Here is a 14474-nt window from a genome sequence, read left to right on the forward strand (position 1 = left end):
AAGGAGAAACCAATGCATGAAGAAATGAGACATACAAGAGAACATAACAGCAGTGTCTGAGTGTGTAGAGTGAATCATTAAAAATGAAAAATGAAATGTGTCCAGGTTGTACTAACATAACCACTGAATTATTAAGAAAGGGAAGAGATTCTCTGAACTCCATTTTAGGGAATGAATTAAATATGGGAGAAAGGAGAAATCTATGAAGAACATGGAAAAACACTAAAAGATAGAGGCAAAGGAGGGAAGACAAAACATCAGAATTATTGAGGGACAGTATTGATAAATCACATCATAAAGGTCTACAAGAGCATTTTGGAGAAAAGAGCTGGAGACATTATTATAATAAGTTGAAATGAATCCCAGCTTGTCTGTAGTTTCCTGCATGGAAAGCAATGGAATTGATGAGTGGCATCACCTACCTCTACCTGATCAGCCCTTTCAGGAACTGTCAAGTCTCTCCCACTCCTGCAACATATCCACACTTCAAGGTTTAGTTAATCCTTATGCGATTGCTTTCACCTTGGGGAGGCACACCATCATGTCTTACTTATCCCTAGAGGTTCTGGTGTTGATCAGTTGCATGAACCAAGGACAGCCCTAGATAGTGCTATTTAGTCTTGCTATGGAACCAGTATTTTACAAAAAATCAGAAGGCTGCTTATTTAAATTACCTTATATTTTGCATTCTCCTTTAATAGATAGTGTATATTTAATGTGTTCTATTCCTCAAATTGATCAATTATTCCAGTGCTCACCATCTACCATGTCTCTCCCAAGAGTCACAAAAAGTTATAGCCACCTACCTTTGGTCAAGTACAGACAAATTATTGCTTCTCCCAGGTGTCACAGCACAAGTTATAGCCACCTAGCTCTGGTCAGGTACACACTTCAGTCTCAATCCTGCACTGGTCTGTTTTCATGAAAATAACACAGATCCTTGCCTTCTTTAAACCTTCACCTTGCATTGTTTCCCACATTTAGGACAATGACACAAAATTACCAGTATAAATGTAATAAAATCATCATCATTAGCATCAGCAATTAGCCTCCTCATTTTCAGGCCATAGTGTATCATGTGATGCTGCAGGAACTTGTGTGGTGTGGTGTGTGTTGGAGTCAGTAGTGCCCTAATGTGCCTCACTTGGTCCAGGTGTTGGTGAAGGCCATCAGTGCTGCCTCCACCTGCTCATATTCCTCTGGCGAGAAGCGGTCCACCCATGACTGTACCACACAGTCAGCTGCCTCGCTGTAGCTCACCAACTCCACATCATCACCTACAACTTGGGTGTTGGGCATGGCCAGCACCATGCGTGGACGACGCTTGCGCACCACTATTTCGTGCCACTTGGCGAAGGGGTGTGACCCCTCAGCTGGCACCTCTGAATACTTCTCAAACATAGCCCGGCCAGCCTTGCTGTCTCCCATAGACCGGTAAACTTGCAGCTTAGTCAGGAAATCCCCCATGGCTTGCCGACCCACGCTCCCTATCTTGCTGCGGTTCAGGGACAGCAGCAAGTCGGGCAAGCCGTCTTCACCTGTGGTCTCAGTGAGGGTAACTAGGCCATCTCCAGCCTCCAAGGCCACACGCAAAATGACATAACGTGCTTGAGAATGAGCCTGCCCCCACTTGCCCTGTGTAGGCTGGTACATCTCTAGGCCCTTCAGGCCGGCATACATCATGTCCAGCCAGGACACATACTTGAGGTCCTCCTGGTCACTCTCAGACACCCCAAAGATGTCCAGAATGGAATCCACTAGGCCCAGGTACAAGGCTACAGTTTCAGCCCGGCATTCCTCATAGGCACTGGCCAGGTTGGTGAAGCGACTGTTGTAATTCTCTCCCTTCTCATAGAATGCAGCAGCCTCTCCTGTGTAAGGGTTCTTGACTTTCTCTGGATCGAAGTTGAGTGTTCCATCATCTTTCCTCCTCAAGAACTTGCCACAGCCGTGACCAAGCAACTCATGGAGGCCCACCTGTATCTCCAGGGCCAGGGCCCCGTGCTTCTCCCTGAGGGTATGGTCAGCGGTTGACAGGAAGGGGCCACCCTTGATGCCAGTACGTGCTGCCATCACATTGGTCAGGCTCACATTCTTGAAGCCGTGCTCTTCTTTCACATCCTTGTAGTTGGGAATGTTGATGCCAATGGGCAGACCAGAGGCAGCGAAGGTCACCACGTCCAGGGAGGAGAAGTCAGGCCGCATGAAGGTATCTTCCTCAAACTCACGGCCCCAAGGCAGGAGTGGCAGGTACTCTTCCTCAGCGCGCTCCACAAGCGTGTCAAACTTGCGTGACTGCTCACGGTTCACCACAGCCACAAAGGACTCAAACTCGGCACGCTGGTTGACAGGGTCACGGTACACTTCAATGAAGCCCATGTAGGACTCCACTGCAGGGGAGCGGTTCTTAACCCAGGCCATGGAGCCATCCTTGTGTGCCTGCACTGTGCCATCCTGGAAGCTTTCGGCATACTTTTCCAGCATCTGCACCTCAGCCTGGGTGGCAGCGTGCCCTTTGGCCAGCTGCAGCTCCTCGTTCAACTTGGCCAGGAAGAAGGAGTAGTCACCACGGGTCACCTTGAACTTGTGGCCGCGGAAGTCCTCAGTGTGGGTGGTGATGGATGGGGCGGAGCTACTCTCCACTGAGGCCAGGCGGATATCCAGCACCGTCTGGCCATCCTCCTCGTTTTTCAGCAAGCGAGTATTCCATGCCTCCATGTTCTTAGCAGCCATAAATTCCCGGGCCAGGTCTGCTTCCTCCTGTGTGGACATGCTGTGATTAAGATAGCTGCCTCCACCATTACTACTGCTACTGTTTTCATTAGCTGTCTTACAGTCATTGCTGCATTACTGAGTCTGACCTTACCACTACTACTGTCTTTAACAGTTGTCTTACAGTCATTGCTGTCTTCATGATTACTATTGATACTGTCCTTACTAGTTGTCTTACAGTCATTGCTGCCTCCACTATTGGCATTGTTGCTTTCCTTAATAGCTGTCTTAGTCAGTGCTGCATTACTGAGTACATCATGGCAAAAGAGCAACAGGAGAATCAAGATGCCAGGCAACATAACACTTGTGCCAAATTTTCTTGAAAAACAATAATGAAGATAATATTGAATAAATAAAATAGGGACCCAAAAAATTATATACTGAATACTTTCCAAGAAAAATACTGACAAAAATGTTTGAACACCTATACCAATGAAGTGATAGCTTTCTCAGGACTGGCTTTTTTCTTTTTATTGCTGTTTTGTTGCTCTTAGCTGATGCTCCTCCAACGAGAGAGAGAGAGAGAGAGAGAGAGAGAGAGAGAGAGAGAGAGAGAGAGAGAGAGAGAGAGAGAGAGAGAGAGAGAGAGAGAGAGAGAGAGAGAGAGCGGGGGGGGGGGGGGAGGGTTCTTTATCTGTGCACTAGTAAGTGGAACAATCTAGATAAGGGCCCAGAATATGCTAAAAAATGTTGGTATGTTTTAAATAAACTAAAATTAGACATAAAAATTATATTATGCCAGTGTAATCCTACTTCCTGTAAAAGTAAGCATAATCAGAACTCACCTGGGTGCAGTTAGGAGTGAAGTACATGGTGACTCCCCCTGGAGGCATCCCCAGGAACTTCTTGTTTTCCTGCAGGTCATACATGGGACCCAGTGCATGGCTCATGTAGTCTTCCATCACCTCTGGGGCCTCTAGACTGGCCTTTGATGCCCGAATCAGACTCTCCAGTTTCTCCCGACTTACGCTAGGCACAAACTTGCGGTCCCCAAAGCCAAGATAATTACCCAGGTTAAATGCCAGGCAGGAGTAATACACCATGAGGGACTTGAACTCATCTTCAGTGAAGCCGGCCTTCCCAATGGCCACCTCCTTCAGGGTGTCTAAAGGCTGTGACCGGAGGAGGCGAGTGAGAAGGTTGAAAATGACAGGACTCTCCGGAGATGTCTGGCAAAGTACAATGAAGCCACCCCACCAAGAAGCACGGGAGAGGTGGTGTGCATAGTGGCGCTCCTTGGCAGTGAGGCCAGCAAATGCCTCCTCCACCTTCAGGTAGAGGATTGGGGTGTCCAGCGGCAGCTCATGCTGGGAGCCCATCGTGTGCCGTCTGTGTGGAGGAAAAGAGTATGCCTTAGTGGCTTGATGTTGTGTAATCCAATAAGGAAAAATAAAATATTAAACAAGATGATAATGATGATGGATGGTAGGGAACATCTTTTATTGTACACCTGTCCCCAGAATGCATTACAATATACAGGGAATTTCATGCCTATAAATCAAACAGACATACATTGGAGACTCAATACTCAAACTTAACATGTTCCTGCCTACAACTATTAGTGGTGAAAATATCTAGTAATCAAACGGCCACACATTTGGTCGTATACAAGGCTCTGTCATCTCTCTTCTCGCAGCCGCCACTGTATTGTTCTGATACCGTATTACTGGTAATACCAGTATACCAATGCTGGTGCGCATCCTTAGTCATACCACAGTCTTGAGAAAAACAACATTCTTTTGCGTTGTCGGTAGTTTTTCATTTAGAAACTTATGATGGCACCAAAGAGGTTTATTAGTGGTGAAAATAAGGAATCTGGTGAGAGTGCAAGTGTTAGTGAACCATAGCCTTCCATTTGTGGATTCACAGGAATCATACCAGAAGAAAAGTTACAAAGACGTTTTCATGGATGGTGACTCATCCTCCAGCAACCTCCCTCCTCTTTCTCACCCTTCTCCCCTCCTCTGCTAAGTTGTCCATCACCAGCCTTTGCTTATGGTATGTACAAATTAAAATTGTAAAAATAAATACATTCAAATTTTTATTAACTTGAGATTTTGCTAAGATTTGAACAAATTACCTGATTTATAGGTATCAATACTCGAACTTTTCAATACTCAAACAGCCATTTGGAATTAATTAAGTTTGAGTATTGAGTCTCCACAGTATATGTTAGTGTAGCCAGGGAGTAAATCTTCTGTTTCACAGATGATGTTAAAGGCATGAGCAACTTCAGTATTATCAACTTTTTGCTTTTCTATTTGTCTAATTAATTGTTTCTCTTGAACAATAAGAACCCCGATGAGATGTCCAAAAATAGAGTTTGTCTAAAGAAAGTGCAGTCTTAATATATGTTTAATATTGACGTGTGAATGGTGCCTCCCTCCTTTTCTCCATCCCTCCTCCTCCTCTTCCGCCATTTACCACCATTAGCTGAAAACATCTGCGTCCAAGATAAGAACACTAGATAAACTTTTGCTGTTATTTCATATATTTTCATGCACTGATAAAGTTTGCCTGAAAAGGCAGAACAAATTTCTCCTATCTCGTCCTACATCCTCCCCTGATGCTTATCATGGAGGGGAGAGAAAATATAAACAAACCTATCTGGCTAAGGCATCTCTCTCTCTCTCTCTCCCTCCTACTTAAAACTTAATTGATTTAATTAATAATATTTATAGGATCGTCAATGAGCTCTTCTGTGATTATTACAGCACCCAGTCTTCTGTTGGTGGCTATATTTATACATTCCAGCTGATTGACAGTCCCAAATGAGGATTGGGAATGCAATAACATCCCATGGAATGCATCTCCCAGGATAAATATACCTTATAAGAGTAGTTTATCTATTTATATTATCCCTTGTTATGTTTTATTATGTTTTTGTGCAATAATTATTATTTATAAATACCTTTTTCTTACCTGAAAACACATAAAAAAAATAGGGGTGCTCTTTAGGGAGGCTGGAATGGATTAATGGCATTTCAATGCATTTCAATGGAAAAAATTGTTGAGACTGAGTTTTTTGAGATACGAGCTCTGACATGGAACGAATTAAACTTGTATCTCAAGGTATCACTATATATATATATATATATATATATATATATATATATATATATATATATATATATATATATATATATATATATATAGTTGAGTGGCATTTTAATGATTGCCTGAGGGACATTGCTGAGGTGAAAAGGGATGAGAGGAAGATAAAGGATTGTCAAAGTCAGAGTAGACTACCTCCACACTATTACTAAGGTGGATGGGTAGATTGGGGAAATATGTGATGAACTATTTCTCAATAAAAGTACCTACGTACATAGATAAACTCAACTACAGGAGCCCTCCTTTAATGCGTGGGAGAGGGACTGAGAAAATGTGTGCAAAAAAAAAAAAAAAAAAAAAAAAAAAAAAAAAAGCACTAATCGAATAATAGAACCCTATGTTATCAATATAATTGGGACTGGGACCCACCATGACTGACCCCTGAGACCCTCACATAAAGGCTACCATATCTATCATTTCTGCACTGCATTCTTTATGGCATCTTTACATTTCACCATGTTATGCACTGTGGAGTCATTAATAGAGTAAAATCTGTCAACTTCATGGAGCTTCTCACCTGCCTCAACCTTGGCTATGATGTCTAGTTTCTCTTGAAGCAAAAATATTTTACTTTTCTTGATAAGATAAACCTATAACACCCTTCTCTTTCATATTTTTGGAGGGAGCCATATTCACAAACCTACAAAGATTACAAATATTACATATGAGCAACTTACAAAGATAAAAAATATTATAGTGCTTATCAAACATGAAGCATAAAACCGTAACACAGGTAAGCTACAACAACATAAAACATAAACATTGAGTCGAACTGTCATGTTGGTTCTTTGTTATATAATGTTTAATCTACAGTATATATATTGATATTTAATTATTATTTTTGTTGTTAAAAGATTTTGAAACTTATTTTACTTTATTTTATTATTTTTTGGCAGAAAAAATAATTTTATAGCAAATATATTTTGTTCTCAAATAAAAGCTTCTTTCCCCAAGTGCACAGTTAAAAATTTTGTGCATTGTACGAGTGATGGAAATAAAGTGAGGGTGCGCATAAAGCCGAAAATGTATTAAGTGAGGTGAGCACTAAAAGAGGACCTCTGTATATACATACATACATACATACATACATACATACATACATACATACATACACACACACACACACACATATATATATATATATATATATATATATATATATATATATATATATATATATATATATATATATATATATATATATATATATATATATACACACACACCTATATAAGAGAAAAATATAACTAATGCACAGTAATATGAATCATAGAGACAGATAAAGTACAGGGATATGTAAAGATTAATTTACACATTGCATCTAATGTTTCATAAAGAGTACAGAATTACTAACATGTCAGAAATCAACCAACCTGACAAACTGCTGGAGATATGAGCGAGGATAAGTGTTGATGGTGTAGTTAGCTTTGTGGTGGTCACTGGAGATCAGGTGTGAGGAGGAGTGGCTGATGGGGAGAAATTGGGCATTTGCAGTATAACTAATGCACCTGCGGGAGCTGCCACTACTGCTGCAGTGCTTCCACCAGTGACAGCCTTTACACACCACAACTCTCTGCTGCCTGTGGAGTAGTAATGATAATGGTCTCCAACTTCTGAGCATCTTTTATTTCCCTGCGGAAGGTTGAGATGTTTTTCTGAGTCCTGACCTTCAATAGTGTGTGTGTGTATTTACCTAGTTCTATTTCCTTAGTTGTAGTTTTACAGGGCCTGGGCATTACGCTCGTGTAGCCCCGTCTCCATATCTACATTTGTTCAACTTTTCTTTAAAGCTATGCACACTCCTTGCTGACACTACATCTTCACTCAGGCTATTCCATGCCGCTATACTTCTTTGTGGAAAGCTGAATTTTTTTCACGTCCTTGAAGCATCTTCCCATCCTCCAACTTTTAAGTATGACATCTTATGCTTCTACTGGTGACTTCATCTTTTAGTAACAGTTCCTTGTTATCTACTACATCCATTCCATTCATTAGTTTGTAAACTTGTATTAGGTCCCCCCTCTCTCTTCTCTGCTCTAGTGTTAGTAGATCCAAAGCCCTTCAGTCTCTCCTCCTATGTCATCTCTCTTAGCTCTGGTACTATTTTCGTTGCCATCCTTTGCAATCTCTCCAATTTCTATAAATGTTTCTTTTTGTATGGGAACCACACCACGCCTACATACTCTAATCTGGGTCTGATCACTGGATATCAGTTTCTTCATCATATCTTTATCCATGTAGTGGAAAGCCAATCCGATATTTCTTACCAAATTGTATGTCTTGCCAAATATTTTGTCCACATAGCTATCTCTTGTATAGTTACTCCTAGGTCCCTCATTAAGATTACGAGTAAAGGACAGACCAAGGATATTCAGTGTGAAAGAGGGAAACAGTTGAGTGTCAATGAAGAAGAGAGGATAGTCGTCTGGAAGGTTGTCACGCTGATAGATGGAAGAATTGAGTTTTTAAGGCATTGAAAACTACTAAGTTTTCTCTGCCCCAATCAGAAATCTTAGAGAGATCAGAAATCAGGTATTCTGTAGCTTCCTTGCATGATCTGTTGACTTCCTGAAGGGTTGGTCATCTCTGAAAGGACGTGGAAAGGGTGGTATCATCAGTGTTGGAGTGGATAGGGCAAGAAGTTTGGTTAAGGTCATTAATGAATAATAGAGAGTGGGTGATAAGACAGAACCCTAAGGAACACCACTGTTAATAAATTAGGAGAAGAACAGTGGCTGTCTATCAAGGCTGCAAAAGAATGGTTTGAAAGAAAACTTGAGATAAAGTTGCTGAGAGAAGGACAGAAACCGTAGGCAACATTGCAGGGCGTTTTGGTGGCATGTAGAACAAAGGAAGACAAGCTGCTGCTGACGCTGTTATTGTTTTGAACTAGGGGGAGTAAGTGGTGCGCGTTTTGTCCACGAGAGGTGTTGGTGTATTCAAAAGCCTGTCAGCTTGTGTGATACGGTGGGGCTTTCAAACTTGAAAAAAATTACCTGGATAAAATTTCGTTAAAGCGAGTTTGGTGTTCGTTAAACGAGCAGATGGTAGTAAGAGGAAACCTTCGTTGTAGCGATCTGTCAAGATATTCATAAAGTTGGTTAGAGAGCAGTCTTTCAAACATTCTACAACATATAGATGTAAGAGCTACTGGACAATAGTTAAGTAACTTGTGTCTGATGCCTATTTTAAGAATTTTAATTATCAGTAATTGTTTTGATGTTAGAGGTGAACTGCTTGTCGTAAGAGATTTGGTATAAATCAAATAGAGAGGATATGCTAAGTTACTATAACATTTATGAAAAAAGAGGGAACAAATTTCATGAGGACCCATACTGGAGTTAGTATCTTCTAGAGAAAAGAAGATTAAGAACATGATTAAGATTAAAGTCTATATCGTTGAAAGTTCCATGAGCTGGATTAAGTGGAGCATCACAGACATGAATGGTTGTATCAAACATTCTGCCACTGGTTATGTGTAAGAGATCATAATAACTGAGGAAGACCTGATGGGCCCACAGAGGTTGGACATACCTTCTTACTTCTTATGCAGGAATGAAAGTGGTTAATGTCTAGAATCAGTTTTTCTCAGTAGCACATGAAACAACATGTTTATGAAGCTTTTTTCAAGAGCAAGGCTTTTATTGCCTTGTAGTGATCCTTTTGAAAAATCACAACCTGATCAGAAACATAGACCTGCAAGAGGTATTCCACATTTCTCCTCGTCTTCTTGTCGCTGTTGTGTCCTGTGTTGTGGTGTCTATAAATCATGTGTCAAGGATGTCCAGTAGGAGTCTGCCATGCTGGTAGTTAATTAAATGATGTATGATGAACCTTCGTCAAAAGGACATGCAATGAGAGCCAGCCATGCTGGGAGTTACTTATATAGTATTGCATTTGTTTCTTGTGAGAGAGGGTAAATTGTTTTCACCATGGTCATGTACTGCTTGGACTGTGAGTTCAGTTTTTTATTTTGTTTTATTTTAGTTCTAACATTACTACACTGGAAAAGCAAGATACTTGTTTGAACTGTGTGTATATCAGGGGCTAATTTTGCTTCCCAGCATTGTGATTAATACTAGATATCCAACATTTTTAAGTGTTGCAGCTGTGCTGAGCATCGCCATGTTGTTGGGGAGCAGCATTGCCAATGATTTGCTACATTTGTGGCTGTATCTTCTATATTTAGCTAAAAAATCACAATTCTTCCTTAGATCAATTTACAGTGTAACTTTTACCCACATTTTCTCTAAGTTAAAATGAGGTTAGGTTAATTCCCCATGGAGATGTCGGGAGGGGACAGCCCCCAGGCTAGCCTTGAGTTTTTGTCTTAAAAGTCAGGTTAGGGTTTGGTTAGTAAAAGGGTTGGGTGGGACCAGGTTAGTCTATAGCTTTTTGGCTTAAAAATTAGGTTAGGTTAGGTTGGGGTTTTGTTTAGTAACCAGCTCGCAGGGTCCAAGGACCACAGCTCCTCCCTCACCCTGCTAGGTTATAATGTTAGGCTAAATGTAGCAGACTCAGCCACAAAAGTAGTGAATTGTTGGCAATTATTTGCAAAAAATAATATGGTTTGGCTTTGTGATGAAATAATGGTATTTCCCCTGAAGACTTTTGGAATTGCCCAAAAATAGTCTATTCTAGCTTTCCTATACAAAAAAAACCTGTTTTACCTCAAGGTTCCCAAACGTGCTGTTCTTGGGGAGGGGATTGGTGATGATAGGGAGGAAGGACTTGTTCTAGATATTTACCATAGGAGTGTTTAAGAGACTCTTTGAGATGGTTTGCAAGGATTAGTTCATATTTTGTATGGGTTGTGACTTTATAAGTTCGATATTGGTAATTCTTAATATCAAAGTTGTTCAAGGCATCAGGACCAATGATAAAATTTCTTCCATATTGCGATCTTAACTATTTACACTCATTCCAAGCCATCTGCTTATGTCTGATAAGTCTTTCGGGGGAGTTAAAGGAAATTTAAGTCTAGTATGATTAGTATAATTGGGTATATAACTAATAATGAGTATATTTAGAATTTTAAAAACCTCTGAAACATTTCATTAGCATTAAGTCCCAATCATTCAAATCGCCGGTCTACAGAAATAAAACTCGCATTAATTTGATTGTACTTTCCCTTGCACCAACATCTTTAGGAGTTGCTGGGATATGCACTGACCAAGTGTTATAATGACCGAAGAATAGTATGTTGGCAGTGAAGGAGTGAGATGTTGGTAGTGAAGGAGTGAAAGTAGCTAAATCTCACTAACTCTTTTGTCATCTGAGGTGGGTATTAAGTCTAAAATAGGAACGTTGGTTCCAACACCCACTGAAAAATAAGCAGATTTGTCAGAAAATAAACTACCTTCATTCACCTGATTAAAAGAAACATGCGTATATCTCTACTCATACCTGAAACAATACCTTAATTGCACACACTGACAGCAAGTGCAGCAAAGAGAGAGATGTATGGATCAGGAGGAATTAACACTGGTAATGAGCAGCTAGCTTCGCCCACCCACCTGCTGCTATTGTTTCGGCGACCGGCAAGTCACCATCCCAGTTTTGATCTTATGACATTCGACTTCATTTCTCTATCATTATACATAATAATAATAAACATCTGTCATATTCCTTGCAAATCATCTCCTTTGTGTAATATTCTTAAATTTATTTGGTAATTTTGTGTCGCGGTCTTTTATTTTGCTTTTTCATGTTTTTTTCTTTTTCCTTGTAATTTTCGTGCTTGGTTAAGGTTTATCATTACTTTTTTTTTTCTATGTAAGAGAGATTTTAGGTAAAAAGAAAGATATAAAACAATCTCTGAAGATTCAAATCCCTAAGGAGTGAACCATAAAGATTTTCTAGAATTGGCTTTTAAAGTCAAACTACCTGCTGAATCACTTATGGCTACGGACCTTGGGGGAGGAATTTACTAAACAGTTACTTCATATTTCGTAAGTCCCTAAGAAGTCCGTACCTATGCTAAGAGCTATTCACTAGGGATGGGCAGAGTACGGCTTTTCAGGTAATCGCGGGTGCAGGTACACATCTCAGAGTACCCGCGCTACCCGGTTCCACTACCCGGGTAGCTACTCGGTATCCATCAGGCATGCTTACCCGCCAGCGCGCGGTGGTCCCGGCTCCCGGGATTAATGTCAAGACGATTACCAAGATTATAAACCAACACACACACACACACACACACACACACACATATATATATATATATATATATATATATATATATATATATATATATATATATATATATATATATATATATATATATATATATATATATATATATATATATATATATATATATATATATATATATATATATATATATATATATATATATATATATATATATATATATATATATATATATATATATATATATATATATATATATATATATATATATATATATATATATATATATATATATATATATATATATATATATATATATATTCATCGTTATCATCATATTTCATTAACAATAAGACTTCGGTACTCACTGTGTACTCCAAGACAAGACTGCTTACCGGTGAGCAATACCCGACATTATGTTTTACCCAGGTACCCGTCTAGATACTCACTACGCAGTACAACATGAACGATATATTTCTAATCATTATGAACAACAAAGAGTTCAAAACCTTTTAAAATGAGACACGTGGAGATAAAAGTGTGATGTGCAAACCACAATGCTCACATCACGGTCACTCAACACTTTATTCTGGGCTTGCTTCGCTGTAGTCACTCCTATGGGAGGAATACAATGCCGTCTTGTTCAATGGTGCATGCAGCCGCTGGCTTCCTCCTCCCGTCCTGTGGTACACTGACTGGGTTGGGGAAGCTTGCGTGGATGATAACACGTCGACGCATCTTCAGGAACCCGACAAACATCTGTACAGTGAACATGTTGCAGGTGAGATGAAAGGAAAGGTATGAAGTGTGAGTCGGCTAACTATACAGTATTGCAATATTCTCAGTGTGTCAAGAACAATTTAGGAAGTGTTTAAAGTATGCTACAATCTTACCCACTACTTAATAACGCCAGCTTTGCCACAGCACAGCCACAACACATCCACAGCATAGACACCACTATAGACACACCATTTATAATGAAATCATCCCCACACACATCCAAGAGACCCCTAATACACATCAAAAGCTCTAAAAACACTCAAATCTAACCCAACACACACTCAAAACACCATGCAACACCTCACAATGCTGGAATATACACCTAAGACTCACTAGAAACACCCAATAGGTACACACCAAAATACGTAACTTGAAACACTATGAACACCATGCAACACCTCAAAATGCCCCCAAAACACACTCAAAACATGCAGATACTCAAACACACCTCCACACCACACACCAGGCACGTCAAATACACCTCTGTAAGAGACTTAAAACACACTAAAAGCACACGAAATACACCCAAAATATACATATATCACCCACAAAACACACTTAAAACACCCCAAATATACCCCAGACCAACATTATGCATTATAATGAACATTAAGATTAAAAGGGACACTTACCTAAATATTCCACCTTAGCTCCTTCTCCTATTCCGCCTCTATTTCTCGTTTATTCTTCGTCCTCCTCCTTTATTTCTCCTTCTTCTTTCTTCTATTACTTCCGTCTTCACGTCTGAGCCTAGAAACACATCAAAACATTAGATATTAGGCAAAATATTGAGGAAATGGAGGGTGACAAGTATTGTGGCTTGGCTTCTCCTCTTCCTTCTCTCTCTCTTTCTCCTTCCTTTCCTCCTTAACCTCCCTTATTTCTCCTTTCTACTTCCTTCTGCTACTAATATCTACACACCTGACCCTAGCAACACACGAAAACACATCAAAACATTAGATATTAGGCAAAATATTGAGGAAATGGAGGGTGACTTAAGTATTGTAGCTTGGCTTCTCCTCTTCCTTCTCTCTTTCTCCTTCCCTTCCTCCTTAACCTCCCTTATTTCTCCTTTCTACTTCCTTCTGCTACTAATATCTACACACCTGACCCTAGCAACACACGAAAACACGTAGAAATCACCAGATATTAGGCAAAATATTGACGAACTGCGGGTTTGGAAAAGAGGCGCCAGCCTGGGGCGATGTTGAGTCACCACCTGGGCTGTGGTCGTCACAGAGAACGGCGGGAGCGGGGGATGACTCGGCTAGATTACGTAAATAATTTCATTTTAAAAATGACTTTTCGAATAAACGAAGCCACGCCCGAATGCTTGTTATTTTATGACGTGATAAATACTAAAAATAGTTTTAAAAAATCAAAACAACTCCAGCTTAACTAGTTTTTTAAAAATGCCTAAATTAAGTATGCTAAATATAAAAAAACATTTAAACTTATAAATCTGCTAAAACACCATGCAAAGTCAAGCCATTTTCACTTGGCGAGTAATTTACCACATTTGAGGGAGTATGAGCTATCTTTTAAGGCATTCCACAGCGAGTTACACCGAGAAGCACAAACGTGAGCAAATAAAATAAAGAAAAATATGACGTTTTTTCAACACCTCCAAACACCATTTCAAAGTCCACATATTT

At 39.9% G+C, this 14474-nt stretch overlaps 1 protein-coding gene across 10 annotated transcripts; it reads right to left on the bottom strand.

The window, feature by feature from the left end:
- Positions 1–999: 999 nt before the first annotated feature.
- LOC123502709 (dipeptidyl peptidase 3-like) lies at positions 1000–12678 on the bottom strand. Of its 10 annotated transcripts, none has more exons than XM_045251926.1 (4): positions 12549–12678; positions 7260–7352; positions 3558–4101; positions 1000–2760 (listed from the first exon to the last, which is right to left on the bottom strand). In XM_045251926.1, the coding sequence occupies exons 3-4, from the start codon at positions 4089–4091 to the stop codon at positions 1141–1143; spliced, it is 2154 nt and encodes a 717-aa protein (XP_045107861.1). In that variant the 5' UTR covers positions 4092–4101; positions 7260–7352; positions 12549–12678; the 3' UTR covers positions 1000–1140. The 10 variants fall into 10 exon arrangements, with proteins under 10 accessions (XP_045107861.1, XP_045107859.1, XP_045107857.1 ...); XM_045251924.1 differs by lacking the exon at positions 12549–12678 and adding an exon at positions 11403–11465; XM_045251922.1 differs by lacking the exon at positions 12549–12678 and adding an exon at positions 11305–11460.
- Between the last annotated feature and the right edge of the window lie 1796 nt (positions 12679–14474).

This window comes from Portunus trituberculatus, chromosome 12 (assembly GCF_017591435.1).
Source record: "Portunus trituberculatus isolate SZX2019 chromosome 12, ASM1759143v1, whole genome shotgun sequence".
NCBI classification, from domain to species: Eukaryota; Metazoa; Arthropoda; class Malacostraca; order Decapoda; family Portunidae; genus Portunus; species Portunus trituberculatus.

Coding starts and splice junctions, on each gene's coding strand:
- LOC123502709 (XM_045251918.1), bottom strand. CDS start 7,507: ATGCTCAGAAGTTGGAGACCATTATCATTACTACTCCACAGGCAGCAG. Junction 4,102..7,259: donor TATCTCCAGCAGTTTGTCAG/GTTGGTTGATTT, acceptor TCCTCCACACAG/ACGGCACACGATGGGCTCCC. Junction 2,761..3,557: donor TCACTCCTAACTGCACCCAG/GTGAGTTCTGAT, acceptor ATGTCCACACAG/GAGGAAGCAGACCTGGCCCG.